The sequence below is a fragment of the Ranitomeya imitator genome, chromosome 6 (assembly GCF_032444005.1).
Source record: "Ranitomeya imitator isolate aRanImi1 chromosome 6, aRanImi1.pri, whole genome shotgun sequence".
In the NCBI taxonomy this organism is placed as follows: domain Eukaryota; kingdom Metazoa; phylum Chordata; class Amphibia; order Anura; family Dendrobatidae; genus Ranitomeya; species Ranitomeya imitator.
In genome coordinates, this window is record NC_091287.1 from 147,728,827 (window position 1) to 147,739,455 (window position 10,629).

The 10,629-nt window shown below is 43.3% G+C and overlaps 1 protein-coding gene across 6 annotated transcripts; it reads left to right on the forward strand.

The window, feature by feature from the left end:
* The first annotated feature begins 226 nt into the window (after positions 1 to 226).
* Positions 227 to 4,197, forward strand: LOC138642191 (uncharacterized). Of its 6 annotated transcripts, XM_069730196.1 has the most exons (5): positions 230 to 468; positions 1,628 to 1,713; positions 2,184 to 2,304; positions 2,428 to 2,538; positions 2,985 to 4,197. In XM_069730196.1, exons 1-5 carry the CDS (start codon positions 318 to 320, stop codon positions 3,368 to 3,370), a joined length of 855 nt encoding a protein of 284 aa, XP_069586297.1. In that variant the 5' UTR covers positions 230 to 317; the 3' UTR covers positions 3,371 to 4,197. The 6 variants fall into 6 exon arrangements, with proteins under 6 accessions (XP_069586295.1, XP_069586296.1, XP_069586297.1 ...); XM_069730194.1 differs by having other exon boundaries at positions 227 to 468; positions 2,184 to 2,538; XM_069730197.1 differs by lacking the exon at positions 1,628 to 1,713 and having other exon boundaries at positions 233 to 468.
* Positions 4,198 to 10,629: the final 6,432 nt, after the last annotated feature.

The window sequence follows — 10,629 nt, forward strand, 5'->3', positions numbered from 1 at the left end:
CTCGTCTGGTGGATCGAGCAGACGGCCGGGTCCGGGGAGGGCCGCCCGGCGTTTTCTCCTGCGTGCGGTGCGGCCAGGAGCCGGGTAAGGTGATCTCCATTGCGGTCCGGCGCTAAACCCCGGACCGCGCATGCGCCGACCGCCGCAATACTGGCTACCCCGGAACTGAAGGAGTCACTTCCGGGGCGCCTAGGCCGGATCTGGGGCGGGGGAGCCAGCGACGATCCGCGCATGCGCATTGCGCAGCGGAAGAGAGAGAGAAAAAAAAGGGGCGCACTATTTAAAACGCCAAGAAACAATAATGCGGCGATGCAGAGATGTCATCCCCAGGTGCCATGGACCCCACAGCTGGAGATCCAGTGCCCCCCACCAAAGATCACACCAAAGGATCCTCGGAGACCGCTCGTAAGAGTGACGGTTCCAGAACAGGATCTCGGCCTTCTGATCCGGTACTATTCGCTTCACTGGGTGAGTGTTAAAACTCTGCCTATTAAGCTGACGTTGTCTCCCTATCTCTCTCTCTCGCTACTTATTACGCCCAGTCTAAAAAACGACAAAAATCCAAGCATAAGGAATGTGCCTTGTGTAGCCAGCCATTTCCGGACTCATACCCCAAAAAACTGTGCAAGGACTGTTTTAAGGAAACAACTCAGGGAGCGACAGTGTCCGTTACGGACTTATGGGCCATTATTAGGGAGGAGCTAAAAAATATGACCCAGGAAAAACCGCGTAAAGCTAAGTCCAAAACACCAACACTTATGTCAGACTCCGAAAGTGACCAGACTGTACTGTCAGAAGCCTCCCTATCATCATCATCTTCCTCATCAGAAATTGAGGGGCATTCTTGTTTCCCCTTAGACAGTGTGGACAACTTGGTAAAGTCAATCCGCAATACCATGGGGTGTGAGGAGGTAAAGGGTGCGCAAACCACGCAGGAAATTATGTTTGCGGGTTTGGCAGAGAGAAAGAGGAGATGTTTTCCGGTTATACCAGCGGTGAAAGCATTAATTAAAAGAGAGTGGGAGAAGCAGGATCAAAGAAGCTTTTTGCCCTCCGCGTCTAAACGTAAATATCCGTTTAGTGATGAGGAGCTTCTTACATGGACCAAAGTTCCTAAGGTCGATGCAGCCGTAGCTTCTACCTCCAAGCAATCCACTCTGCCTGTGGAGGATGCGGGACTTCTGGTCGATCCATTAGATCGTAAAGCTGAATCATCCCTTAAACGATCTTGGGAAGCGGCTACAGGAATTTTTAAACCTGCAGTAGCCAGCACCTGCGCTGCCCGGTCAATGATCATTTGGATTGATCAGTTGGACCAGCAGATCGAAAATAAAATTTCAAGAGAGAAACTACGAGCGGCCATCCCCTTAATACGTGGAGCAGCAGCTTTTATGGCGGACGCATCTGCCGACTCTCTTCGGTTAGCAGCGAGATCTGCAGGTCTTGTAAACAATGCAAGACGCGCACTTTGGATGAAAAGTTGGAAATGGAACGCGCAGTCTAAATCTAAAATATGCGCAATCCCATGCGAGGGTGAGTACCTCTTTGGTAAAACCTTAGATGAGATACTCAAAAAGGCAAAGGACAGGAAGAAGGCTTTTCCTGATTCCTCTATTCCCTTTGACAGGAGAGCCTTTAAGAGGAGACCGTTTGGTAAAAGGAGGCAAACGGATAGGTCTACAACATGGACTGCTAAAGAGGACAGGCAAAGAGGTACCATGTTTAGAAGACCCAACCCCCCAAAAGACAATAAATTCTGAGGATATACCAGTAGGGGGCAGACTAAAGTTTTTCGCCACCCAATGGGAAAAAGTCATCCGAGATGGAATTAAACTACAATTCTCTCGTGTTCCCCACGAGTCATATATTATAACATCCCTCAGCTCGCCTGCACAACAGCAGGCTCTAGAGCTGGAAATTCAAACCCTATTATCAAAGCGGTTTTTAGTCCAAGTCCCCGAGGGACAGGAAAGCAGAGGATTCTACTCTCCCTTATTCCTGATTTCTAAACCCGACGGTTCTTTCAGGACCATCATAAACCTTAAAAAACTCAATTCATTTGTTGAAAACCATACATTTAAGATGGAATCCATTAGATCCACTATAAAACTCCTCTTTCCAAACTGTATGATGGGGGCCATTGATTTGAAAGATGCTTATTATCATCTCCCTATCCATGACAGATACCAAAAGTACCTCAGAGTAGCAGTGACAATCAACGGCGAGATTCATCATTTCCAGTATACAGCCATGCCCTTCGGCCTTTCAACAGCACCGAGGATCTTCACCAAGATAATGCTAGAGGTGATGGCCTACCTTCGCCAAAAAGAAACCTTAATTGTTCGCTATCTGGATGACTTTTTGGTCATTGGAAATTCAGTTACTCAATGTGCTGATCGTTTGGCTCATGCAATTTCCTCTCTACAGGATCTAGGCTGGATAATCAATACCAACAAATCCAGACTCACTCCGCTATCCTGTCAGGCGTTCTTGGGGTTCCATCTAGACTCCGTATCTCAAAAGTGTCTCCTGCCTCAGGTAAAAATACTACTGATCAAACACAAAGTCCTAGCGGCAATAAACAATCCACGTATATCCCTAAGACAAGCTATGTCCTTACTAGGATCCCTTATCTCTTGTATACCTGCGGTAAAATGGGCTCAACATCATACCCGTACACTGCAACACCAGATTGTACAAGAAGATAGACGGTTATTTGGTCACCTAAATGTAAAAATAACCTTATCTCAAGAAGTTGTGGCTTCCTTAACGTGGTGGCTGAATTCAGACCATTTGATGAGTGGTGTTCCATGGATATAACGCCATCTCATACCATAACCACGGACGCCAGTCCTCATGGATGGGGCGCTCATATGGGGAATGATTTTTGCCAAGGGTTATGGAACATGGAGGAAAGCTGCTATTCCTCTAATGTTAAAGAATTAAATGCAGTAAAATACGCCTTATGCCATTTTCTCCCACAGCTACGAGGGAAAGACGTCAGAATCCTTTCCGACAACACCACCACAGTGGCGTATCTAAACAGGCAAGGAGGCACGCGATCAGAGACTCTGATGTCTTCTGCTACAGAAATCCTGAATCTAGCAGAAAGTCACCTAACATCCCTTACTGCACTGCACATAAGAGGGGAAAACAACCAGCAGGCAGACTTCTTAAGTCGACACACCTTGAAACAAGGAGAGTGGTGCCTAAACCAGCAGATTTTTCAAGACATAGTATCCCTATGGGGTCGGCCTCAAGTAGATCTCTTCGCCACAAGAAAAAACAAAAAAGTCCGGAAATTTGCCTCCCTATCTCTAGCGGATCATCCGGACATTCTGGACGCTCTCCAAGCCCCTTGGCAGTTTAGTCTAGCATATGCTTTTCCGCCGATCATACTACTACCCCAAGTCATTCGCAAAATCAGAACCGAAGGAGCGAGGGTGATACTAATAGCTCCATTCTGGCCGAAGAGGCCTTGGTTCTCGTGGCTGCAAACCATGTCGGTCTCAGACCCTTGGGTCCTCCCCTCAACACCCAATCTTCTCTTCCAGGGTCCGTTTTTCCACCCTCAAGTGGACAGTCTACATCTCACGGCCTGGAATTTGAGAGGCAGATGCTAAAATCAAGGGGGTTCTCGGAGGGATTGATAAACACACTCCTCCAGAGTAGAAAACCTTCCACTACAAAAATTTACACAAAAATATGGAAGAAATTCCTACAATTCCATACATCTTCAAACACGTCAGAAATTCCGATACAGTCTATCCTGGAATTTCTTCAAAAAGGGAGAGAACTAGGTTTAACTGCAAACACCTTAAAAGTCCATGTTTCAGCACTAGGAGCTCTCTATGGCCATAACATTGCGGGGGATAGATGGGTATCCCGATTTATTACAGCCTGCGAACGGATAAATCCAGTTAATATACCTAGAGTTCCTCCCTGGGATCTAAATTTAGTTTTACAAGCACTAACAGATTCTCCATTCGAACCAATAGATTCAATACCAATCAAAATCCTATCGCTAAAAACGGCCCTCTTGGTAGCACTGACTTCAGCCAGGAGAATCAGTGACATCCAAGCACTCTCTATAGATCCACCTTTCCTGCTAACTTTTCAGGATAAGTTGGTCCTTAAACCAGACCCTTCCTACCTTCCCAAAGTAGCTAAGACATTCCATAGGTCTCAGGAAATAATCTTGCCTACTTTCTTCAGTAATCCTTCCACTCCTGAAGAACAAAAGTACCACACTCTAGATGTTAAAAGAGTAGTGTTAAAGTACATTGAAAGAACCAGTAGCTGGCGACAGTGTAGGGCTCTGTTTATTTCCTTCCAGGGTCACAAGAAGGGTCATGAAATAACAAAAAGCACGTTATCCCGATGGATCAGAGAGTCTATCAGACTGGCCTATTCCGCGAGTAAAGAAAACCCTCCGGAAGGCATAACAGCGCACTCTACCAGAGCTATGGCATCCTCCTGGGCAGAAAGGGGAGAGGTCCCAATTGAGACTATATGTAAGGCGGCAACTTGGTCAAATCCCTCTACATTCTATAATCACTATAGGCTTGACCTATCGTCAACTTCTGACCTAGACTTTGGCAGGACTGTCCTCAGCACGGTGGTCCCCCCCTAGGTGATGGTCTCTGTAAGATCTCCAGCAGTGGGGTGCTGTCGTGGCGAAAGGAAAAAAGCCGGATTACTCACGGTAATACTCTTTTAGTGAGTCCACGACAGCACCCTCTTACATCCCTCCCTATATTAATATAGTACTTACTATTGAGTAAAATTCTTTTAATCATATATGAGCAAATAAGTTTGAAAATGGAATAAATGATATTTGCCTAATACTGGCGGTCCTCCGGGTACTCTGAAATCAAAACTGAGAAGAGGCGGACCGCCCCCTTTTATTTCTCGGTAGGTTTCCTGTTCCTGCGGGGCGGATCCCTCTCTCCAGTGGGGTGCTGTCGTGGACTCACTAAAAGAGTATTACCGGTGAGTAATCCGGCTTTTCAGTACCACTCTACTGACCGGCGCACCACAATTCACATCTACATGTTATTTAATGTCGTGGATAATGGCCACATATTTCACTCTTTGGATTACAGAGGTTGACAAAGGCAGGGTATCCACAGCACGTGAAAAGCAGAAACCTCAGAGATCGCAGCACATTTTAGTATGAATAATACAATTGCAAATTTGCTGCAGAATCTCTGACGGAGAAACAATTGTTAATGAAGTACAATGGTTAATCAGGAAAACTTACCCTTGGCATCTTTCTGCAGAAATATGCTCTCAGTACTAAAGGCAGGCACTCTAAGCTTTTTGAGAAATACTTCAATGAATGTCATCTTCTCCTCTCTAATATTAACCGTAGAGTTGGGTGGATCGATTGGCAGGACTCTGGTCCATAGACCAGATCACTAGCCACTGGCTGATGGCAGGATCCTCTGTGGCAAGAGATTCACGAGTCTCTCATGCAGTGGCTAGAGACTACAGACCTGGATATTGGACTGGTGTTTGGGGAATCAATTCACCCAAATCTAACAGGTTAGAATTATTGGGCACATTTTCCATTAAAAGCAGGGGCCTCAACAATTTCAGATAAGGTCATCTACACTGGACAATACTTTGTGAGAAGATTTCCCAATGACATTTTCATCGCTTTGTAATGCAATTTTTTAAGGAAGTGTGGTGACTGAAAAACAGCAATTATGACGCTTCATTTGTCTTTTCACCATTTATTGTGAATACTTTTATTTTTTGACAGATCTGCCACTTTTGTACACATAAAAAATAAATAAAAACACTTTGTATCTAAGTTATTTTTGAATGGAGAAAGGGGGCAATTTAAAATGTAATTTTGTTAAAACTTTTCTTTTTCTTCCTTTTAGGGGATATGAACAGATCATTTACACTATATACTGCAAGTATACACCATGTCCCAAATTATTATGCAAATTACATATTTCTCGGATTTTCCTAAATGGTCGGTGCAAATGGCAATCAGTCTAATAAAAGTCATCACCCGTTAGAGTATACATTGAATTTTATTTTAGAAACCTCCCAATGATAACAGTATAATCTCCAAAATTAATAAAACCTCAAAATGCATTGTTCCAAATTATGAGGCACAGTAAAATTTCAAAACATTTGATATGTTTTAACCCCTTTACCCCCAAGGGTGGTTTGCACATCAATGAACAGGCCAATTTTTACAATTCTGACCACTGTCCCTTTATGAGGTTATAACTCTGGAACGCTTCAACGGATCCCAGTGATTCTGACATTGTTTTCTCGAGACATATTGTACTTCATGATAGTGGTAAAATTTATTTGATATTACCTGCGTTTATTTGTGAAAAAAACAGAAATTTGGCGAAAATTTCGAACATTTATTCCCATTAGGGAATAAAATCGTCAACTCGTCCCGCAAAAAACAAGACCTCACATGACTCTGTGGACTCAAATATGGAAAAATTATAGCTCTCAAAATGTGGTAACGCAAAAAATATTTTTTGCAATAAAAAGCGTCTTTCAGTGTGTGACGGCTGCCAATCATAAAAATCCGCTAAAAAACCCGCTATAAAAGTAAATCAAACCTCCCTTCATCACCCCCTTAGTGAAAAATTAAATTTTTTTATTTATTTCCATTTTCCCAATAGGGCTTGGGTTAGGGCTAGGGTTAGGGTTGGGGCTAGGGTCAGGGTTGGAGCTAGGGTTAAGGCTACAGTTAGGGTTGGGGCTAAATTTAGGGTTAGGGTTGGGGCTAAAGTTAGGGTTAGGATTACATTTACGGTTGGGAATAGGGTTGGGATTAGGGTTAGGGGTGTGTCTGGGTTAGAGGTGTGGTTAGGGTTACCGTTGGGATTAGGGTTAGGGGTGTGTTTGGATTAAGGTTTCAGTTATAATTGGGGGTTTCCACTGTTTAAGCACATCAGGAGCTCTCCAAACGCGACATGGCGTCCGATCTCAATTCCAGCCAATTCTGCGTTGAAAAAGTAAAACAGTGCTCCATCCCTTCCCGAGCTCTCCCGTGTGCCCAAACAGGGGTTTACCCCAACATATGGGGTATCAGCGTACTCAGGACAAATTGGACAACAACTTTTGGGGTCCAATTTCTCCTGTTACCCTTGGGAAAATACAAAACTGGGGGCTAAAAAATAGTTTTTGTGGGAAAAAAAAAAGATTTTCTATTTTCACGGCTCTGCGTTATAAACTGTAGTGAAACACTTGGGGGTTCAAAGTTCTCACAACACATCTAGATAAGTTCCTTGGGGGGTCTAGTTTCCAATATGGGGTCAATTGTGGGGGGTTTCTACTGTTTAGGTACATTAGGTGCTCTGCAAACGCAATGTGACGCCTGCAGACCAATCCATCCAAGTCTGCATTCCAAATGATGCTCCTTCCCTTCCGAGCTCTGCCATGCGCTCAAACGGTGGTTCCCCCCCACATATCGGGTATCAGCGTACTCAGGACAAATTAGACAACAACTTTTAGGGTCCAATTTCTCCTGTTACCCTTGGAAAAATACAAAACTGGGGGCTAAAAAATAATTTTTGTGGAAAAAAAAATATTTTTTATTTGCACGGCTCTGCGTTATAAACTGTAGTGAAACACTTGGGGGTTCAAAGCTCTCACAACACATCTAGATGAGTTCCTTAGGGGGTCTACTTTCCAAAATGGTGTCACTTGTGGGGGGTTTCTACTGTTTAGGTACATTAGGGGCTCCGCAAATGCAATTTGACGCCTGCAGACCATTCCATCTAAGGCCGGCCTCACACTAGCGAGTTTTACGGACGTAAGAGTGCAGAAAATACGTCCGTAAAACTCGCAAAACAAACGGCAGTTATTCTCTATGCCCCTGCTCCTATCTGCCGTATTTTACTGATCAGTATTATACGGCTTTCTACGGCCGTAGAAAATCGCAGCATGCTGCGTTTGTCAGCGTATTACGGCCGTAATATACGGACCGTATTTTTCAACGCTGAGTGTGAGGCCGGCCTAAGTCTGCATTCCAAATGGCGCTCCTTCCCTTCCGAGCCCTCCCATGCGCCCAAACGGTGGTTCCTTCCCACATATGGGGTATCATTGTACTCAGGACAAATTGGACAACAACTTTTGGGGTCGAATTTCTCCTCTTACCCTCGGGAAAATACAAAACTGAGGGCTAAAAAATAATTTTTTGGGGAAAGTTTTTTTTTTTTTTTTACGGCTCTGCATTATAAACTTCTGTGAAGCCCTTGGTGGGTCAAAGTGCTCACCACACATCTAGATAAGTTCCTTAGGTGGTCTACTTTCCAAAATGGTGTCACTTGTGGGGGGTTTCTACTGTTTAGGTACATAAGGGGCTCTGCAAACGCAATGTGACACCTGCAGACCCATTCCATCTAAGTCTGCATTCCAAATGGCGCTCCTTCCCTTCCAAGCCCTCCCATGCGCCCAAACAGTGGTTCCCCCCACATATGGTGTATCATCACACTCAGGACAAATTGGGCAACAAATTTTGGGGTACAATTTCTCCTGTTACCCTCGGGAAAATGCAAAACTGGGGGCTAAATAATAATTTTTGTGGGAAAAAATGTTTGTTTTATTTTTACGGCTCTGCATTATAAACTTCTGTGAAGCCCTTGGTGGGTCAAAGCGCTCAAAACACATCTAGATAAGTTCCTTAGGAAGTCTACTTTCCAAAATGGTGTCACTTGTGGGGGGTTTCAATGTTTAGGCACATCAGTGGCTCTCCAAACGCAACATGGCGTCCCATCTCAATTCCTGTCAATTTTGCATTGAAAAGTCACACGGCGCTCCTTCCCTTCCGAGCTCTGTCATGCGCCCAAACAGTGGTTTACCCCCACATATGGGGTATCAGCGTACTCAGGACAAATTGTACAACAACTTTTGGGGTCCATTTTCTCCTGTTACCCTTGGTAAAATAAAACAAATTGGAGCTGAAGTAAATTTTTTGTGAAAAAAAGTTAAATGTTCATTTTTATTTAAACATTCCAAAAATTCCTGTGAAGCACCAGAAGGGTTAATAAACTTCTTGAATGTGGTTTTGAGCACCTTGAGGGGTGCAGTTTTTAGAATAGTGTCCCACTTGGGTATTTTCTATCATATAGACCCCTCAAAATGACTTCAAATGAGATGTGGTCCCTAAAAAAAAATGGTGTTGTAAAAATGAGAAATTGCTGGTCAACTTTTAACCCTTATAACTCCCTAACAAAAAAATATTTTGGTTCCAAAATTGGGCTGATGTAAAGTAGACATGTGGGAAATGTTACTTATTAAGTATTTTGTGTGACATATCTCTGTGATTTAATTGCATAAAAATTCAAAGTTGGAAAATTGTGAAATTTTCATAATTTTCGCCAAATTTCCGTTTTTTTCACAAATAAACCCAGGTACTATCAAATAATTTTTACCACTATCATGAAGTACAATATGTCACAAGAAAATAATGTCAGAATCACTGGGATCCGTTGAAGCGTTCCAGAGTTATAACCTCATAAGTGGACAGTGGTCAGAATTGTAAAAATTGGCCGGTCATTAACGTGCAAACCACCCTTGGGGGTAAAAGGGTTAAGATTGATTTCAGTGATCCATTGAGCCTTGAGACACAATACCATCCAAGAGTTTATTTGAAAAACAAAACAATTGAATCTTTTTGACACTTAAATCCATTTTGCATAATAATTTGGAACATGGTGTATATGTAGCATATCGTGTAATTAGGTTTCTCCTATGAAGCCAAGCCCCTGGTTGAGCTTCACCGGAGGACTAACATAACAGACATGGGGGCCTTCAGCAGGCCTCTGGCTGCTATGGATACTCATAGGCTCTCCGTAATCAAATATTGATAGCAGCAATCAGATGTGACTTTGACTGCTGTTAGAGGCAGATGTTGGCTATGTAACAGCCGGCATCTACTACGTATGGAACCTGCTCAGCTCCTAAGCCCGCTCAATACAGTACTCTGTGACAAAAATATATAATCAGCTTGCCAAGGGGTTAAAAGTGTGCTCAGCTTTGGGAAATCTTTGTGTTAGAAGTGTCCTGTGACAATAAGCTCATCACAATATTTCCATCAGTTGGAAACCCCAATGTGCAGATGTAATGCATGACAGGTCAGGTCCAGAGCGAGACACACTCCTAATAACTGTTCTCTACGGTGACCGAGAAATGAGGACCCTGAGGCAGGAGACCCAATTTATTCTAAATTCTCTAATAAAATATAGTAAAATGAGTTTGATCCAAGAAGTATCGTTTCTCCTTGCGGAGGACTAGAACTCTAGTGCCACCTATCGGAGTTAGGATTGCTACTTCCAATAGGTGGCACTAGATTTCTAGTCCTCTTCCTCTCTGAAGAGACAATTTGCAAAATGAGTTTGCAAACTTGAAGAGGAGACATATCACTTTTAGTTGGCAAAATGTTTTTATATGACTTTTTAGACAATTGTAATTTTTGGTATAATCTCAAGACCCTTTCCCAACTTCTTGTTACTGGACAGAAGGAGGCTGGGGTTTTGACCTTTACCTTTTGGCTAAAAGGCGTTTCTAGATATTTATAATTTTTTGGAGGAAACAAAAATGAACTATACTCATACAACTAAATAATGCAACCCAACTACAGTC

Bases quoted from the DNA above. Each gene is read 5' to 3' on its own strand.
- LOC138642191 (XM_069730192.1), top strand. From the start codon at position 2,083: ATGGAATCCATTAGATCCACTATAAAACTCCTCTTTCCAAACTGTATG. The intron at 2,539-2,984 runs GTAAAAATACTA...TTTCTCCCACAG, and splicing joins AAAAGTGTCTCCTGCCTCAG to CTACGAGGGAAAGACGTCAG.